The 21,161-nt window shown below is 43.1% G+C and overlaps 1 protein-coding gene across 1 annotated transcript in view; it reads right to left on the reverse strand.

Annotated features, from left to right (window-relative positions):
- The window catches only part of LOC117513733 (adhesion G protein-coupled receptor B1-like), a 712,829-nt gene that overhangs the window by 364,191 nt on the left and 327,477 nt on the right, over nt 1–21,161 (reverse strand). The window contains 2 exon segments of the mRNA XM_034173969.1: nt 1,574–1,678; nt 2,395–2,553. Of these exon segments, the coding sequence (XP_034029860.1) occupies nt 1,574–1,678; nt 2,395–2,553 (264 nt within the window).

Below are 21,161 nucleotides of genomic sequence, written 5' to 3' on the forward strand. Positions count from 1 at the left end.
TTGGGTTGAAGAATGACTACTCCTGTCTGCCTGTCAAAGTGTCTTTGATAAACAATGAACCCCAAACTGTTCCCATTGTGGAGGTTAGTGCTTCACATGAGGGATGCCCTTGCATTAATGATTAATTGTATGAATGAGTGAATATGAGGAAATACATTTTTCAGACTTGACTTTTTCAAGATGTGACTTCTAATGTACAATGGAACAGAATGTAGCCAAGTAAAACATGACTGACATAACAGACAGTACCCCCAACCCTGACCGTGGCACTATCCTGGGCACCGGTGGGTTGTTCCCTAAGATGCTGCTCCAAAATTAGAGGTTTCTGTTTACCCTTGGGCACTGTTCATGATGGTAAAGAGTTGGTGACACTGACAGGTGGACTGTTGAGGTGTCTGCATTAATTCAGGTGTTGCACTGGACTGGTAATGATACAGTTGTAGACAAAGCTCTCAAAATACCAGTGGATTTGTGATGTGTTTGATCCTGCATCTACACTCATGAACCTTGGGAAGAACAATCATGCACACAAAGAAGATGCCAAACAAATAATTGCTTCACAGTATGGGGGGGGTGGAATACTGAAACAAGGGGAAGGTCACGATACAGATTACATAGGAAAGTCAACATGACAGCTAGGTATATTGATATAGCAACAAAATCAGAGGTCATCTTCAGCAGAATAAGGGAAGGTATTTCCACCTTGCACAACACAATAAGGATAATAGTAAAAGAGCCATTCAGCTTGTGTGAGCATGACTATAAAACATGCAACCATCAAGTATACTAAATATGCATGAAAAGTGACCTATCAGGAATTTACTGAAACTGCCATGTGGGCTGCGCAGCAAAGTTTTCCTTGAGGTTTTTAGACTCATAGAACTGTTGCATAGGATCTTTGGTCCAAAATCCAGAGCAGATGAGGGTGGCATTGCATCTGTTGTGCCGGTGGGTAAAAACCAAGAAGAAGAAGAAAAATTAGAAGACCCCAAAACACGAACACATGCATTCAAATTAAGTTCCAAAGGAGATGCAGCAGAAGCCAAACCCAAACAAGTATAGGGAATAAAGAACAAAGCTATGGCAGCGAGATATTCATGGCAGAGAAATCAAAACATCCACAGACAGCTGTTCAGCACATTTCATTTGTCGATTCTTCACAGCATCTGTATATTCAGGTCCATATGGCCAGTTCCTTTGGCTTAATGCTGTTTCAGTTCATTACATACAGCTTTCAGACCAACAGGAGTGTTTGATGCCAATGATTTTGGGTAAAGCATTGTTAACAGAGGGAGGTCTCCAGTTATTTTTATGTTTTGCAGACAGGACATGGTGTCCTGTTACAAGCTCACATCAAATACAGTTTCACTATGATCAGTCAGGGTCCATGTTGGAATTCGTCCACTGTGCACAAGACATTACTTTGGGAGATTTTGATAGATGTATATGTTAAATTTGAGTGTAGCTTTTGTTTTTTGAAATTTTGATGGTGTACACATGTAGTAAGAATGGCTTTCCCCTAAGCTGCCACAGTGACTGATGCAGGTACTCGCCCTGCGTCCTGGTGTCTTACCTGTCTGAGGGCTCTGTTGTCCATTGCGGGGCTTGTCTACGTCATCATGCTTGGGGCTGTCCACTGAGCGAAGGGATTGGCTGCGAGAGTGGTGGCGACCTTTGCCTAAAGAGGGTGAGGCGAGGCCAGGAGGGAGGGGGGCGGGGTTAGCAACCAGATTTTCTTTATGAACAGGAAATATTAGGGACACAGCCGCAACGTGATTGGTCACTCAGAACAGCATTGGCCAAACCTGTCTTTTCTGAAGGTCTGTGTGACGAGTTACTAAATGTGTGTTCAGCTGCGACATTTTGATGTCCATTTGTGTACAAAGCTTCTTCTTAATGCCTTGCATGGCATGAGTCACTTAAGAAAAGCTTTGTGAGACCATCTGTCATAATGAAGTGTGCAGTTTGTTCCCGACGAATAATAAAAGCTTAATGCAGTGAAATAATTCAGTGAAACTACTGAGGGTTCTTTTGTTATAAAAAACAAACAAACAATGAGACAAATAGCAGATTCCACATATTACAGCTCAGATGTTGATTTTCTCTGTGTCCCTTAAGGCATTTGTGACTGCAATGCGGCTTTTTTAAATTATTATTTTTTGACATACTGTAGTGGTCTTGAAAAATAGCAGACCATGTTGTTTTTCTTCATCAATCAAAGTCCCCTTTCCAACATGCACTCCTTAAGTCAAAATACTGACTTAGCGATGATGGATGTAAAAACAAATGGGAAAGATGTTAGAAAGGAACAGCAAAAGTAAAATATATCCTTGAAGACACAGTCACTTACCATCGCACACACATGGATGATGGAAGGCATTGGTCGTCACTCACCAGTACAAGGTTGTAGATTGCAGGGCCGACCCTCCTCCAGCACTCCTTCACACAGGTACGACTCTTCTGGAGGTGACTGACAGGTCCGAGTTCTAATTTGAATTCCACCTCCACATTCGCGGCTGCACTCTGCCCACTTGTCCCACACACTCCAACCACCTGGAGATACACAAAGAATGACACAGTTACAGTCGGGGTACCAGTGGAAATCTCCATATTTTGCATCAAACAACACCTAAAAACAAATCTGCATTGTAGGTTTGAGGATTTAGGGACTTGTCTAGTTTTATGACTTCTTCAAAATGTCAGTGAGGATCACGTGGAAACCTCTGGTTGTCAAGCAATTTCATGGTCCTTCAACTCCATTGTGACAAGTGTTTGAGTTGTAATATTTGGAATAAAAAGCTAAAAATACAGGTTATTCAATAGAGGCAATGGATGTCGACCACAAGTAGACATTTGTGATTTATAACATATATCACAACTTGACAGTGACATTGATTGGCGAATGAAAGGACTGAAAAGCCTGGGTGAACCAAGGCAAAAGCCCAAATATAACCTGAAATCAGACAAATTGGTTATGGTGTGGAAAATGCAAATAATAATAATTGATACAAAAAAACCCAGTGATTCTTTCATTTTGATTTTCTGTTTCATTGCAGACAATATCAATGCAAGATATTTCATGTTTTGTGTGGTCAACGCCATTTCATTTCTTATTATACATCAATTCCTGCAACACATTCCAAAAAAAGATGGGACACGAGAGCATTTACAACTGTGTAACATTGCCATTCCTTCTCACAACACTTAAGACATTTTGGCATTGTAGATAGCAAGCAATGAAGTGTTTCAGGTGTTACTTTTTCCCGTTCTGCATGAAAACAAGTCTTAACCCCTTAAGCCCTACAGCCTATTTCACCAAAATCACATACCCATACATTATGATTTATTTCTCAGCTTGTACAAGGTCAAAAATACAAAAGTTTGGATCAGCTAAAAGACAGGTAAAAGACATCCTAGGGGATGTTGTGGATGCAAAAAAATTGAAAGTAAATAATACTTGGTTGGAGTAAATGAGGTTTTTTTTTCCTCAAAAAAATGAATTCCGATTTATGTCTTTATTTGCTTGGCGTTTCAGCTGTGGTTAGTTGATATGTGATTGAAGTGGATACTTTTGTACAGGAGACTTTGCTTGACATTTTGATGTATAATAAGTGTATTTTGGTGTCAGCATTGGTTAGTTATGAGTTCAAATGTTCCAACACAGGGCAAGTCCCAAAATTTGGGGAGTCTAGGGTTTAAGAGGTTAAGGTGTGCAACAGTATGAGCTCATCATTGTTGCATTTTTTAATTGAAAAATTTTCTATACATTCTCAGGGTTCTCCCCAGAATTTTTAGTACAGCGGTGCTCTTGGCAATTATCACCTGAGGCGGCACGTGTTGCGAGTCATTTTGACTGGTCTAAACAACACAGAGAATCCACATGACGACAATTGTAAATTAACATTATACAACCAAAATGTACATTGTTATGCTTTTCATCACGTTAATAAGAGGCTGCAGCAACTCTCTGGTGCACAAAGGTCTATGGGATATGTTAATAGGGCGAATACTACCATGAAAACTGCCATCTACTGGCCAGTAGATGGCAGTAGAGATCCTGAAAACCTGCGAAAACAAATATTCCAAATAATACATGTTCTGCTACGTTTAATCGGCGTGGAATTTAATAAATGCAAACCGAATTTCAGACATCTTAAATATAAATTACTCTGGAACCAAGAGGACAAACACTGTTGTAAAGGGCAATAAGCAGGATGTTAAAGAGCAAACTTCACTTTAGAAGTAAGACGTAAAGAAGTAAAGTCTGCTCTTTTGCAGATGAAACCCTGGTTGAAAAACTTTCTGAATCAGTTTTTCACATTGTTTCATTGAGGCTGTGTGGTGAAGATGAGTGTTTATTAAAATTGCTTCACTGCTTTTTTAAAGCGTGTAGTGCCCAAATCCGCTGTTCACACTGATTCCTCCCCTCTTCTCTCTCTGTTCCCTCACACACACAGAGAGAGAGAGAGAGAGAGAGAGACTTGTTTGTTTGACTTATTTGAGAAAACTTTGGAAGCATGAAGGTTTTCAACTGTAAAATAAAGCCTATAAATAAATTTCTGAAATTCTGGAACTACACAGGCAGAAGAAGCTCTTTTTATTGGAAGACTTTGTTGGAGTTTTTGTTCTGTCACTGTGAAATGCTGTGCTCTCCACTGCTCGGCTCTCTGCCAGCGGGGGAAGGGTGAGCAGGGAGAAAGTCCGTTCAGCACAAACAGCCTGGCTGGATTAGAAAACTACCTGAGAGCAGGGCACAGTATAACGGCGCTGTGATGTTTGACAAAGGTTTCCCAAAGCAATCCCTTCGATGTGGTTATATCAGCTATTGATTAATGACAGTTCAATTTCAATAAATTTAATCTATATACAGCACCGCACCCCCCTAATTTATTGTCCATTAAATTCACATAAAATAGAAATTTGACTGGCATTTAAAATAAATAAATAAAAAAACAAATCAAAAACTGTAATATTCACATTGCCAAATACCAAAAGGGCCTCAGCCAGGGAGATGAACAAGAACCTGATGGACACTCTGTCAGTGCTCCAACATTGGTCTGTGGACGGAGGAGAACCTTCCAGAAGGACAACCATGTCTGCAGCAATCCACCAATCAGGCCTGCATGGTAGAGTGGCCAGATGGAAGCCACTCCTTAGTAAAAGGCACACTGCAGCCCACCTGGAGTTTTCCAAAAGGCACCTGAAGGACTTGCAGACCATGAGAAGCAAAATGCTCTGGTCTGATCAGACAAAGATTGAACTCTTTGGCGTGAAAGCTAGGTGCCATGTTTGGAGGAAACCAGGCACCGCTCATCACATAGCCAATACCATTCCTACAGTAAAGCATGGTGATGGCAGCATCATGCTGTGGGGATGTTCTTCTGTGGCGGGAACTGGGAGACTAGTCAGGATGGAGGAAATGATGAATGATCAAAGTACAGAGACATCCTGAATGAAGACCTGCTCCAGAGCGCTCTTGACCTCAGACTGGAGTGACGGTTCATCTATCAGCAGGACAATGACCCTAAGCACACAGTCAAGATATCAAAGGAGTGACTTCAGGACAACTCTGTGAATGTCCTTGAGTGGCCAAGCCAGAGCCCAGCCCTGATACAATTGAACATCTCTGGAGAGATATGAAAATGACTGTGCACCAATGCTCCCCATCCAGCAGGGGTGATGGCCAAGTGGTTAGTGTGCATGGTTTCAGTGCAGAAGGTTACCAGTTCAAACCCCACCACCACCACATTTCTCCATGTTGTGTGGAGTTGCATCAGGAAGGGCATCAGGTGTAAAACTTGCAAATCAACATGCAGATCCTCCTCCTGTGGTGACCCCGAGTGAAAACAAGGGAGCAGCAAAAGTGACATACATACTGATGCTCCCTATCCCATTTAGAGGTAAATGCAAAGAGGAATGGGCAAAATGCCCAAAGATAGGTGCATCAAGCTTGTGGCATCATATTCAACAAGACTTGAGGCTGTAATTGCTGCCAAAGGTGTATCAAAAAAGTATTGAGCAAAGGGTATGAATACTTACATACAGGTAATTTCATGTTTTTTTTATTTTTAATAAATTTGAAAAAAAAAATGGTGTCATTATGGAGTGTTGTGAGTAGAATTTTTAGCAACAAAAATAATATAATAATAATTTATTCCATTTTGGAATAAAGCAGTAACATAAATAAAGTGAAGCACTGTACTTTACATACTTTCTGGATACACTATTATTTTCAAATAAAAGCATTTAGTTTTTATAAAACAAAATTTGGTTGAAAGTATTTTTTTTTTCAAAACTGTCTTAACCCTCTCAAGGCAGGCACTGCAGATTTGCAACAGCTAAGTATCTGATTTTTCCTGTTACTAAAAATTAATTTGAGCCTGAGAGGGTTAAAAAGGGTTGTCTATTATATTAAGACTAATTGGTAACTGATGCCCACATTTTTATTACTTTGTTCACACAAAACACAATTTTTTCCCCCCAAGTTGAGGTTAATTAACGTGCACAAGGAACATCATTAAATAACTGTGACACTGCATCGGACCAAATCATTCCTTCTTAGACTGAGGTTTGGACATTATAGCCATCCCTTCTTATAGCAATAGTAACTGGCAAAATGTATGAATCGCCACACTTTAACAATGCTTTACTTTAGCTTGGGACAGGTGCAGTGAATTTCATGCTCACTTGACATAGTGGTGGTCAGTGTTGCCACAGTTACTTTGATAAAGTAATCCAATTATTGATTACTGATTACTCCTTGAAACAGTAACTTAGTTACTTTACTGATTACTCAATTGTAAAAGTAACTAAGTTAGATTACTAGTTACTTTTTTAGTTACTTTCCCCAGCTGCCGACAACAACCCTCTGCCACATCAACATGACAATGATACCTGTTTTGCCAAAACTCACTTTATAGTCACCCTTTCTTGACTTCAATGAAAATAAATACTTGTTTTATAAAAAGTTAAATAATCTTTCTTGACCTCATATTTAACTGTTGACAGCACTGTAACAGTAAAACTTGCAATTTATAACCTACATTGTTTATAAATGTAACTATTAAATTCTAACATTTTTCTAACATTTAAATTCTCTATAAACATTTTACTTGTCAAAATTATTATTATTTTAAGTAGTATTAGTAGTTGTAGTAAAAAAACGGCTTCAAAACTGGACCTTTAATCTAGGGGTGTTGTGGGGGAGGGGGGCACATCCTTGCCCCACACCCCCATTCCATCTGGATTCGCCCCTGCTTTGGCGTTTGAGCACAAAGAATGGATAACATTTATTTATGCAGAAAACATGACCAGATTTACAGGTAAGAAAGTTTTATTGTGTTTTCACATCATGTGGTCCTCAGAAAGAGAGTTTAGGTGCATTTGAGTGGAAAATAGTGTTAGTTGTTGACGCGTCGCGGAGGATCAGCTGTTTTTAACGAGACGATACGGAGCGGCTCAACTCAGAATTCTAAATAAAGGAGGAAAATAAAGCATAAAAATGACTTTGTAAAGCTCAGTGCAGGTGTGCTGTTTTTACCGCGCTTTAAGAGGTGAGGACGAGTCGTAGCTGATGAAAAGCTCACAGCTCGCTTAAAGTGGGCAGTTCAGTCGAACCCCAAACTCCTGCCCACGGACCAAGTTTAATGCTGCTGTCGACCCACAGTGCAAAAATAATAGTAACGCACAGTGACTTGGAGAAGTAACTTTAATCTGATTACTCATTTGGAAAGATTAACGTGTTAGATTACTCGTTACTAAAAAAAGTGGTCAGATTAGAGTAACGCATTACCGGCATCACTGGTGGTGGTACAGTATCTTGTGCAAACAAGTTTGTCAGTTTGGGAATGAACTGTATCTGTTGTGTATGAGTTAATTAAAGCATGGGAATGAATGCATCAAAATGGGAAGCAAAATTCTATTTTGTGTACATAATTTAATAAAGCAAGAGTCGACAGGAATGAACGCAAAGGTGGAGACTCTAACAGGTTTGCTAAATGAAACAGAGGGCAAGACCATTAAAGTCAACAAAGGATGTCTCTGCACTGGAGTGTCAGCTGCGGAGCAGTCTGCTGCAGACAGGCTCAGGGTGGGAAAGGATGAGCTCCAGGATGAGAGTGATGGTCTCGGCACGGAGTTCCCTGTTGACAGAGAAGAGGCGGCTGGAAGCGTGCGTTATCCAGCTGAGGGAAGAGCTGGAGAGGCTCAACATTGAGATGATCAATGACTGCATGAAGAAATTAACATTGCAGGTGGAGCAGCTGATGATGGAGCTGTCGTCAGAGCACAGTAACGCACAGCTCCTGGAGACGGGCCTTTCCCAGCTGGATCGTCAGCACAAGGAGCCGAAACTGAAGCTGCAGGAGGTGTTTTTTGTTCCCAGCCAACATTCCAGCCATGGTCCCTGGAGGGGGGCTTTGTTTTTTCTGGCCCAGGTCCGTGTGGTCGCCGGGAGGCTTCCCGTGAGGGTGGGGTACTGTTGTGGGCTGGGGTGTTTGGCTGGCTTGGTTTTTGTTTTCTGTTTCTCCCACCAGGTGGTATGCATTCAGGACTGAGTGGCTGAGCATTAGGACCTCACCCTGAACACCTGAGGCTTGTTTTCACATGCAGGTCATCAGGACTCACAGCTGTGGTGTATTTTGTCTTGATCAGAGATTGCTGCATTTAAACCTTGAATGCACAGTGTGTGATTGCCAGAGACTTGACCTTGTGAGCAGACGTGTGAGATCGACGTCAGGAGAACAATCTCACCATCACGGCCGCAGACACCGCTCCAGGTTTGATGCCACAGTCTGTGAAGGAGTATTGGGTGAGGTCTCACGCTCTTCAGCACACTTCCTGAGGTAATTTGGTTTTGGTGACTTTTATGAAGTAATGACAGTGGATTTGGTGTCCCTCACACCTTGTGTTATTGAGCTGTCACGTTATGCTAATTGTCTAATCAGCTTCTGCTGCAGTGGAGATTTGAACTGAGTTGTTCCGTGCCTGCAGGGTGAGAAGCTGATGTATAGATTTAAGCCAGGAAGTGTTTGCTGATTGCGTGCACCGTTGAGTTGTGTCTCTCTGTGTGGAGTTGGACTCACCTCATGTTTTCTTTCTTCACAGACTTGGTTTGTCGCGGCCACCTGGGGGGTGTCGGCGGGGTCCCTGGGTCCGAACTGCTGTGGCTCCGGACCGTTTGCGCTGTTGAGAGCGCGTCGTATTTCCACCTCACCAGACCGCGGACTTTTTAGTTGTTTAGCACCGCACCCACTGTTATGTTTATTAAATTCTGTTATCTTTTGAACCGTGCTCTGCTTATTTTATGCTGGGTCCTTTCAAACGCTGGGACGGTGCTCCGACCGCGTCCAAAACACAACACGTGCTGCAATGCACCATGAGAGTTTGGGGTTTTAAATGTTGTTATTGTGGTTTCATGTTATTTTAACTGATTTATTGTGTTTTTTAGTTCAATTGGTTTAGTCACTTCAGTTAAGTGTCATTTTACCATTACCATCAGTAAAACTATACTGCATTTGACCTCTTCCACCACCATCTCGGTTTGTGCGTCCGTTAAAATAGAAGCACCTGCTTGCAGCAGAATGCAGAAAAGGAAAAAAGCTCTGTGTGTGTGCGTGTGTGCAACTTTGATAACAGACAAACTGGGGAGAGCTGACATTTGCCATTTGGTATGCTTATGTATTTTGGGCCAAGAATAAACGCTGCACAAACAGAATGTTATAAGACTAGTATTTTTGAAGAAACTATGGATATTAGCTAACAACACGGAACAATGGATGTTGCTAATTACGTTCTGGACTTACATGCCATTCCAGCAGGGGGCAGTAAATCATTTTTATATTATTAAAAGCGTGAGTGTGTGCATGTGTGATTTTATTTATTAAGTTCAATGAAGTACATAATATAATTATAAATACATGAATAAAAATACATGGATGGCACAAGAAAGTGAAAATGCTTATTTCCATTGTCATCCATTTAAAAATTAAATGACAAAATAGACATAATAACAAAATAAAATAATAAGTCAAGGTCACTTAACCTTTCCTCAACAACAAAAGCACCCACATCACTGGTTTCCACAACTGAATACAACTAGTCCATGAGCGAGTACACCACGATCTGTATCTGTTCAACTATCTTAATTATCTGAACTCGTAGTGGGCGGGGCCTAAACCAGAAGTGGGCGTGGTTTAACCTAAAATGGCTGGGGCTTAAACCAGTACATTATTTTAAGACTGAAATTGATATGGATTGATCAGAAGTTGCTATATTTATTGTTTATTTGAAAATTATTTACATAACAGCCTCAGATTTGAGATTAAAATTAATGTTGTTGATCACAAAAGTGAGACAACTATAAGTTTTTTATGAATTCAGAACATGAATATTCTTAAGTGTATGAATGAATATTTCCAGAACAGCCTCAGAATTGAGAGTCAATGTTTTTGATCACAATAGTAAAGGAACTATTTTACAGAAGAAGTTTTTTTATGAACTCAGAACATTAATATTCTTAAGTGTATGAATGAATAACAGAACAGCCTCAGAATTGACATTCAGTGTAGTAGGAAATTATGAATTACTAAATATGCATGTACTCAACACAACTTTCTGTTTTTTAATTTTTATGAACAAACTGTGATATTTTTCAATTATTTATTTATTTTTACTACCTAACATTCTTGGCATTTTTTCCCACACAAAGTTAAACAATATTGTTTAAGGTGTGTGTGTGTCTGTGCGTGCATGTGTGTCTGTGTGTGCATGACTGTCTGTGTGTGCATGTGTGTGTGACTGAGGGAGAGAGAGAGGTTGTTCGACTGACCAATTTTTTTTTTTTTTTGAACTGCAGTGAGAAAGTGTCAGATACTGCATGCAGCCTTATACAATAAAAATATTAATATAGGCTACTTTGTGTGTTCAGCTATATGTGTGTATGTGTGTAAGTGGTCTGTAATGATCTGTGTGAACTTGGTGATTCATGCAAACATCCAGTGATGGCACACGGAAATAATATGTCAGCCTTGTTCACTGTATTCTTCTGAAAAGCATCGCGTTCACTACGAGCAAGGTTTTCCAACTGACTTTATATCACCAACAAAATGAAGAGCAAACAAACGGTTAAAAATAAATAAATAAAATCCCGACCAGAGTGGAGGCAGTGACTGACGTGACTCGAGCCGTTTTCAGCTCTGTCTTGTCAAAAGCACCATGTATGATACAAAACAAGTTCAAGTAACTTTAAATATCAGACAAACCGAAAAAGAGGCGAGCTGAAGAAAACTTAGACATGAGGCAGAATCCAGCCAAGCACAGAGAGAGATCCTGTCTGTGTGTGTGTGTGTGTGTGTGTGTGTGTGTGTGTGTGTGTGTGTGTGTGTGTGTGTGTGTGTGTGTGTGTGTGTGTGAGAGAGAGAGAGAAGCTGCAGTGACACGTGTCTATGTAGGGAGGGGCGGGCGCTGTGTGTGACTGGCCAATCACAGAGCATGAAGACAGTCAGTTAGCCAATGAGAATTTTCCTTCAGCACGAGCACAAATATTGATGAGATTTATTTGGATCATGCTCGCCCGTAGCGGACAGTCGTCTGAAACAAACCTTGTATCTGTATCTGTGCATAAGCTAGTTATGATGGCCAGCAGCTTGTTGGGGAATGCCTTTGAATAATAGTTTCAAAAAATCCACAGAAAAGCATATTTTCTGTGTAACAGAAACACATGAGGACCCTATCACCCTAACAGAGGACCCTTGGAAATTAAGGCACTCTACATCAGTATATACAGATGAGTCAAAAGCAGCAAATGAGTCAAATGTTTCATGTACTGACCTAGTGCTGTCGTATTTGTACAGCACTTTATCACACATTCAGATAAAAGTCTCCAGAGTGAAAGGTTACTGCACTCCTTGAGACATGAATTCAAAGATAATGCTGCAATTAACTGAACTCTGATCAATCAGAGAACTAGAAAAAATAAATTACAGCATGCATACCCCTGCCAAGGCCCAAAAGTCTTCTGTTTATGGCTACACTGACTTTGTCCTTTTACTGAACATCTTGTAAAATAGAGAGCATGTTCTTGAGCAATGTTTTTCTTTAAATGTCTTCTCTGACATTTTTAGATCGTGATGACTGAACGTTGATCCTGATCACTTAGCTTTGAGCTTGACCTTTGATCCTGATCACATCTTTTATCCTGACACTTGATCCCAATCTTTGAACCCAATCACTCAGCCTTGATCGTGAACACTGATCACTGCCAGTGTGTTTGTTTTCCTTCCATCCTGCAGCAATTAAAGAAAGAAAAAAAAGTTTTTTTATGGCCAACTCTTAAAAAGCTGTTCACCATCTACCTTTTCATAGAAACCCTTTTGTGATCTCATCTTAAGATGTAAGGTAAAATAAGGTGGAGACAGTTAAGAAAACAATCAGAATCAACAGAAATCTTTTAAAGTACAAAAGATTAAATATGAGCTGTGTTTCCTTTTCCTGGTCAAAAAAGGATGAGCAGAAATTTAAAAAATGATTTGAGTTTCTCTTCATATTTAGAATAGACTCATAAAAAATTAAATCACTGGCAAACAGAACAAAACATAAATAAAAATGACCAGTTTTCTCTTATTCCAGACATGTAAGTAGGGTGAGGTAAAAAAAATCACAAACTGTCAGACTGTGAATGCCAGTGCTGGGGAGCGTGTGGGAGGAGGTCCGTGGGGCCTCCTTTGGAATTTTTTTTTTTTTTAAAACAAAGTACCAAATGGTGCACTTTGAGCACGATTTTAAGGATGAATCGAGTCCATTTTTGCTCCCAAGAAACGTTTGGATCCGGATCACCTCTAAAATTCAATAGAGCAGTCCTTGGCCTAATACCGATCTGTGGTGAAAATTTCGTCAAAGTCTGTGGATTAGTTTTGGCATAATCTTGCTAACAGACAGACAGACAGACAAATAAAAAAATGCCAATGATTTTATTACTTCCTTGGCGGACATAATAAAAATGGTGTGGTACTGTATGAAGTAGGCAGTGCTAAAAAACTGAGTTGTTGTGTAAGAAACACACTTGTGGGGGAATTAACCGAGAATGACAACTGTGAAGAAGATATAAACTTCTGTGGCTGTGTTTGTAGAAACTATGCATAATGGTTTTTTTTTGTTTTTTTTTTTGCATCACCAGATATACAGCTTCATGGTGGAACAGCAAAGGATTTTCTTCAGAAAAGCAATGGTGGGCACATCTACCCAAAAAGTTAGCTTCGATAACTGTTAATTGAACAACAATTTTGTCTCCCATATGCTCTCAGCTACTAACAAGCCGATTTTGAGTTGAAACACTGCCAAAGCTTCTAATAGAATCAAAGGCAAAACATAAACACAGCCTTCTGTCTTTGTGCACTCTGCCTACAGTTGCAGGGAAGCGTCATTTACCTTGACAGCATACAGTGGTCTAGCCATGAGGTGGAACTCTTGAAATGGAAATCAGGTTTGACTCATGGTTTTGATTTATAAATCAAATTAATCCGGATAGAATAACTACATTAATGCAATTCTTAAAATGTACAAACTGACATATAACACATATCTATTAACTTTAAAATAATGCACTAATTCTGAAGATTTGAACATTAACACACAGATGCCCAAAGGGATTATGGGTAAATTTAGCCTCTCCTCGTACTAGTGGGATCTTGAGGAAATCCCACTAGACAGTGCCTAAGTGCACGCATGATGACATTACAACTCTATCCGGTTAGGGAGACAAGGTTTCTTTCAATAACAGGAACTGTCAAAAACTTTCTCGTGTGTGGTTGGAGTTGTGTGGCGATAGTAATAGCCTTTTGAATGCTTGAATAACAGTCAGTTGCACAAAGAAATCAAATAATAGTGAAAACATGTTCATTGCGCCCAGAATGTTGGGTGCAATGAACATGTTCATTGCGCCCAGAATGTTGGTATTTTGGTCAGTGAACTTTGCGGTGCTGTGTCATAATAACGCATCAATCAGCCGCTCCATGAGTCCAATCAGTTAGTGGCTCCGTGAGGCGTCATAACATCCAATCAGTTAGCGGCTCCGTGCGGTGTCATAACATCTGATTGGTTAGCGGCTCCATGCAGTGTCATAACATCTGATTGGTTAGCGGCTCCGTGCGGTGTCACAATCAGAATCAGAATCAGAAGAAGTTTATTGCCATTGCCAATGAACAGGATTCACAGACTAGGAATTTGCTTTGATATAATGGTGCAACATTAAATAGAGAGCAATATAAAATGCTAAGATAAAATATACAATATGTGCCAAAATAAGACAAAATATAAGATAAAAAAATGACATGAAATATGAAAGGCTGTGTGCAACAGAAAAACAGAAAGAAAGAGAAACAGAAAAAAACAGTGCAGTGGGAGGAGTGCAATTAAAACCAAAGTACATTGTCTAAAGTGACCCGTGATAAAATGATAAAGTGACAGAGTTAAGGTTAAGGTGACTGAGTTATGAGGAGTTCATGAGTCTAATGGCAGAGGGGAAGAAACTGTTCTTATGGCGGGAGGTTCTGTTCCGGATGGACCGTAGCCTCCTGCCCGAGGGGAGTGGTTTGAATAGACTGTGTGCAGGGTGAGAAGGGTCGTCTGTGATCCGACCTGCTCAGCCCAGAGTCCTGGAGACGTGCAGGTCGTGGAGAGATGGAAGGCTACAGCCGATCACCTTCTCAGCAGAGGCCACAATGCGCTGCAGTCTGTGTCTGTCCCTGGCTGTGGCCCCGGCGTACCACACCGTGATGGAGGAGCAGAGGATGGACTCGATGATGGCCGTGTAGAACTGCACCATCAGCTGGACAGGCAGCTTGGCCTTCTTCAGCTGCTGCAGGAAGTACATCCTCTGCTGGGCCTTCTTGATGAGGGAGCTGATGGTTGACTCCCACTTGAGGTCCTGGGTGATGGTGGTGCCAAGGAAGCGGTGACAGTCCACAGTGGTGATGGGGCTGTTGGTGAGGGCGAGGGAGGGCGGGGGGGCTGTGGCTTTCCTGAAGTCCACGATCATCGCCACTGTTTTCTGGGCGTTGAGCTTGGACGGAGAGGGCAACGGGGGGAGGGGGAGGGCAGCGGTGAGAGGGGGGAGGTCCAGGGTGTTTGAATATCCAGTTGTGTGGGGGGGTGGGGAGGTGTGAGTCCTTGTCTTCAAAGCGTGAATAGAAGACGTTCAGGTCGTTGGCCAGCTTCAGGTCGTCAATAGAACGAGGTGCTTTGGGCTTGTAGTTGGTGATCTCTTTCAACCCCCTCCACACAGAGGCCGAGTCGTTGGCAGAGAACCTTTGCTGCAGACGTGAACTGTACATGGATTTGATGGTTTTAAAACTTATCTGAAAAGCTAATCCACTAACAAAAATATTAGCTTCAATAATATCGGTTATTGGATTATCTGAACAGTGCCCACCACTGAAGAAAAGCCATGGAATTTCAGCTGCAGTTTGTCAGAAGGCACATGCCTCTTGGTTTGTTACATTTTGTCAGGTTTCTTTATGAAGATAAGCATAGCAGAGTGTAAAAACCAAAATGCTTCTATTGTTTACATTAACACTTTCATATATTAATCAACTCAAACTTCAGATAGATTACTTGCATTTATGCATTATTGTGGAAAATTACTGATGTAATGGAATCCATTTTCAGGTAGCACAGTGGTGCAAGATTTTAGCATGCTAGTCTGCCCCAGGTCTAGACCACATGTGCCCCATTCTCTGGAAGGGCGCCCATTCCAAAAGCCTTTGTGATGACCATGTGCAAAAATTGGAGAAACTAAAAGACAGAATACTTAAAAATAAATAAATAAATAAACTCATCCCAGTTTGTCCAAAATCTATTTTTCAATTAACAAAGACTTATTCTGTTCCTGCAACTCAGTGGATCAGGATAACAGTGGAGCAGCTGCAGCTACAATGAACCAGTTTGCTGGGAATAAATCCTGTGGGATTTCTTATTTAAATCCAAATAAATTAATATGAATGTTAATCATCATTTATTCAGCTACTAATATGGTAAAGTGTAATCCACTCTTTATTAGAATACTTTTTTTACATTTCAGACTTAAAAAGCAGAGTGACAGACACCAGCCACGGAATCTTCCCCAGGGAACACTGAACGCTGTAGTCTGGCTGTATTTCAGTTTTACTCCAATTGCATTATTTTTGTCCCTGTCAGGATCTTGCACAAATTAAGACTGTTGTTTTCAAGGACAATGATTGGTCAGATGCTGGCAGTGACTGGTCAATAGTGGAATGTGAGGCATCGCTTTCAAAAATAAGCAACTGAGTAATTACCAGCTCATGACTGACATCCTGACTGACCAATTTGTGTTGACTGTACACAGTACTCGACAAGCCTCTGTGTTGTAACTGGTGCTTGGAGGTGAAACCTAACCACTCATCCCACCATTGCTGAGAGGCAATACACCTTGGACATGCCAAGAGTCCATTATGGACTGTTCATCATAAGACAAACACATAGGAGTGGACAGTGGTAGGAAGCACAAGCACCTAAGATAAAGGGTGCGCTGTGCGAACCTATCACACCCTCCCGCAGCAGGTGTCAGCCAAATTCCAGGTGACACGCTGGAACACCTAACACCACTCGCATGGCACTTAGAAAATGTGTGGCCAGTATAGAGGGTAGACACGTGACATGGGGAAACCCGGAAGCCAACAGTATACCAGTATGCTGGAAGGTAAAGGTGCGTTTACACATAACCAAGACGCGTTCGAATGTCATTTTTCTGTCATTCGTGATACATTCCTGACATTCTTAATGTGACTTAACGCATCTGAATAGGTTTCTTAATAGTGCGTGATATTCTTGATATTCGTGGAGCATGTTTTTGCCTGTCAAAAAATCTTCCACGAATGTCACACACCACCATCATTTCGCCTCACGTCGTGGAGGTCACAACTGAGCGTATTGATCCATCGTGATGAGTAGTGATCCATAATAGAACATGACAACGTTCGTAATAGTTCCTGTGATGGTTCTTGGAGCCCAAACTGTCACGCGTTATTACGAAGTGACACGGAAACTGTTGAGTTTTGACATGACTTGTAACGTGGCATCACATTTCACTGCGCGCCATGACGAATCAGTTTTCTGTCACGTGCGCACAATTAAACTTGGCTCCAAATGTTGTTCCACAGTTCCTGCTGAACCTCCTCAGGACGCTCCTGCAGGTGTTCCACCTGTTGTTGTAACTGATGAGTGGGAGAACGAGTCTGAGCCAGAGGAGCGAGAGGACACTCACGTGCAGCTAGACATCTCTGCACCTCCTCCAGTCCGGTGGAGGAAGAACAGTGCGCACAATTAAACCCTGCTGCACTGCATTTAGTTTGATTGCTGACACCAAGTCGGCTAAAAGTCTAATTTCAGTCCTCTTCAGCGCGCTCCTGCAGGTGTTCCACCTGCTGCATGTGCCTGATGTTTGGGAAAATGCACGAGACAAGAGCAGTGTAAGAGCGACAGGACACTTCCAACGGCACCTGCCAATAGCCCTCGCAAAGGTCCAACATTGTAATGATCCAGGCCCGTCCAATCTTCTCCAGCAAGTCGTCAATGCGAGGCATTGGATAGGCATCAAACTCTGACACTGCGTTGAGCTTCAGGAAGTCAATGCAAATGTGAAGCGAGCCATCCTTCTTTACCACAATGCCCACTGGACAGCCCCACGTGGACCGTGATGGTTCGATTACCCCCAGACTCTGCATTTCCTCTGCTTCCTTCAGAAGCTTCCCCACCAGATGTTATGGCACCCGGTAGGACTGCTGGCGGATTGGACCCCTCTCTTTCAGGTGGATGGCATGCTCGACCAGGTCGGTCTTCCCTGGGCTGGCTGCAAACAGCTTCAACACCCACTGGAGCACCTCGCCGAGTTGACTGGCCTGAGTAGTGGAGAGGTGGTAGAGCACAGGCTCGGCAGACTGGATGGAACCGGCCACAGATGATGACTCCTCCTCCTCATCACTATCCACATTCATCACCAACAGAGAGGCCACTGGAGCCAAGGCAGGCGCCTCCTTCCACTCCTTCAACAGGTTAACATGGTACGTCTGCTTCAGCTTTCTCTTCTCAGGATGGTGGATTTCATAAGTCACGGGCCCATCTTCCGGAGCACAGTGTAGGGCCCTGCCACTTGGCAAGTAACTTGCTGGTGGAGGACGGCAGCAGGAGCAAAACCTTCTGGCCGGGCTTAAATTCTCGCTGTCGTGCCTGGTGGTCATACCACAACTTCTGGGACTGCTGGACCCCATGTAGATTGCTCTCCGCTTCCTCCCGGTACTGGGCCAACCTTTCCCGCATCTCAAGCACAAACTGGACCACACTCCGTTCACTAGCTGTAGACGAAGGAACCTGCCAACTCTTCCGCAGCAGTTTCAGTGGCCCTTGGATGTCCCAGACATACAAGAACTCGAATGGGGAAAAACCTGAGGGACTTCATGGTAGGCAAACAGGAGGAAGAGTAACCATCGATCCCAGTCCCGCTCAGTGTCTGCCACAAACTTCTGCAGCATCTTCTTGAGGGTTTGGTTGAACCGCTTGACCGAACTGTCTATCCGTGGGTGATACGGGGTGGTCCTGATTGGCGAGATTCCCAACTGGCAATGGAAGAGCTGCAGAAGCTGTGAAGTGACACTGGTCCCCTGGTCTGTCACAGTCTGCTCTGGAATAATGGAAACAACAGCACAAGACAACACAGCACAGCAGGGGCAGTGACGGTGTGCAATGGAAATGGAAACATGTGGCATAGTCTGAGACCACTAAGATGTGCTGGTGGCTCCGACTGCTCTTCACTAACGAGCCAACAATGCCCATAGCTATACGCCGAAATGGTGTGGAAATCACCGGCATCGGTCTGAGGTAGGCTCGATCGGATTGGCGTACGTGGGAAGTTTTCTGGCAGATAGGACAGGTCTTACAGTACATTTGCACATCAAAGTACATGGAGGGCCAATAGAATCAGGAGGCTATGCGCAAAAAGGTTTTATTATGGCCCAAATGACCAGCCCAAGGCAAAGTGTGTGCCAAGTGCAAAATCATCTGTCGACAGGCCACCGGAAACACAAGGCATATGACACCATCAGTCACTGCATAAAGGACACCATTATCAAGAATAAAACACTCTTTGGCCCTTGTACCGAATTCTGACCCCCAACCACCTTGTCAAACTGCAGCAGGAGAGACCCATCCCCCTTTTGCAAGGCCCCAATGTCTCCCGGCACCTTCCACAAGTCCCTTATAAGCCTTTTCTCACAGTCTGGCTCCTTGGATTTCAGCCCCTTCTCAAAACGCCGTTTGCGGTGAGACTTCCGTGGCCCCTTGACCCTCCCTCAAATAGACTACTATCCAACATTGAAAAGGGGTCTACACATGTTTCCTGAACTGTCTCTGGTATGGATGTCACTCCAGCCCTGGCCTGGGCCCAGGTGATCACAGGACCTGATAGGCTCTTCCCACTGTCACTATCTTTTTTGTCCACCAGAACTTCCAGCAGCATTGGTAAGTCCCACCCCAAAATGGCAGCAACAGGTAGGTTATCCACTACTCCCACCATCAGCAAATAGGGCTGTTCATCCACCACCACCGTCAGGTCTGCTGTTAGATAGGAATGTCTTTCCCCATGCACACATAAAACATCCTCCTGCCTGCTAAAGTCCACAACCTGTCGATACAATGTCTCTCCAAACTAGGGTCAGGAAGCTACCAGAATCCACAAGAGCAGTCACAGGCTGGCCATTAATGGTAATGTCTTTAAAACGCTGCCTTCTCTCTACAGCCTTTTCCACCTCAGCCCTGGGAGTATAACAGGCAGCAGTCAACTTTGCTTTTCTGAGTGGACATAAAGACGCTTTGTGCCCCGACTATTGACAGTAGTAACAGACAAGCTCCTTACCGGCACTTGTTGACCGGGAGCTGGGCTCGGATCTGCAGGTGGCTGGTAGCTAGTCCGGAATGTTCGTCTGGGCTGCACCATGGATTGATGACCGAGTCCACCGGGATGTACAGGTGGGCCTCCCCTCCGCGCATTAAGATACTGCAGTGCTAACTTGGTCTCAGCTAGTCCATCCACAGGCTCATGCTCCTTCACCCAGGTACGGATGTCGGCTGGAAAGACCCGTAGAAGCTGCTCCAGAATCACCTGTTCTCTGGTCTGCTCCTTGGAGTGCTGCTCAGGACGGATCCAGCAATGGCAGAGTCCCTTCAGGCGACTGTATGTCTCCGTTGGGTTTTCTCCAGGTGGAACCAGGCTGGACCAGAACTGCTGATGATACGTCTCTGGCGAGATGTCAAACTTGGCCAGAAACGCTGCCCTCAGGTCAGGATACAGGTGGGCCCTCTCCTTATCCATTACCGTATAGGCCTCCGGTGCCTTGCCACTGAGGAACGGCACCAGACAGCAGGCCTACTCACCCTGCAGCCACCCCCATGTCTTAGCAATACGCTCAAAGTGAAGGAGGTAGTTTTCAATGTCCTCTCCCGCCACATACTGAGGGATTTTAGGGTCACCATAGGATCGAACCTCAGGTCTGGGGTGTTCCTCTTCACCACTCTTATGAACACTGGGTGGATCTATAGAGGAACTTTGACGTTGCCGGGGAGCAGGTGTTGGCAGATTCAACCGTGGGTTTAGACTAGACACCTCAGTTGGCGACTGGGCCCCCTCAGGTAATGGGACAGACATTGCTGCTCTCTGCTCAGCCACGGGAGCTTGCTGGTCCTGCTGTGCTACTGCCAAACGCACCCAGAGTTCTTTAAACTTGGCCAGGAAACCCTCCTCTCATGTCTGCTGGCTTATCATAAAGGCTTTCATTAGGCCCAGGAGCTCACCTATTGACTGACCTTCTCCATGATTTGCCAGCTCCTCCTCTTCCTCCATTTTATGATGCTGGGACGTTTTCTTGGACTCGCCATCCCATTTCTGACACCATATGTCGTGGGGTACCGCTCAAACTGCTCAAAAATGTAACAGTAATGGCCGAGTCCAAGATTGCTCCCAGCAATATAATTTATTCATGGCCAATAATTAAAAAAAAAAAAAACACAGGGAGGGGAAAAAAATAAACACCGTATGAACAGGAAACTTACAGCAGCACCACAGATGCATCAGGACCAGAGCTCCAACACGATCTCCA

This window comes from Thalassophryne amazonica, chromosome 7 (assembly GCF_902500255.1).
Source record: "Thalassophryne amazonica chromosome 7, fThaAma1.1, whole genome shotgun sequence".
Taxonomy (NCBI): Eukaryota; Metazoa; Chordata; class Actinopteri; order Batrachoidiformes; family Batrachoididae; genus Thalassophryne; species Thalassophryne amazonica.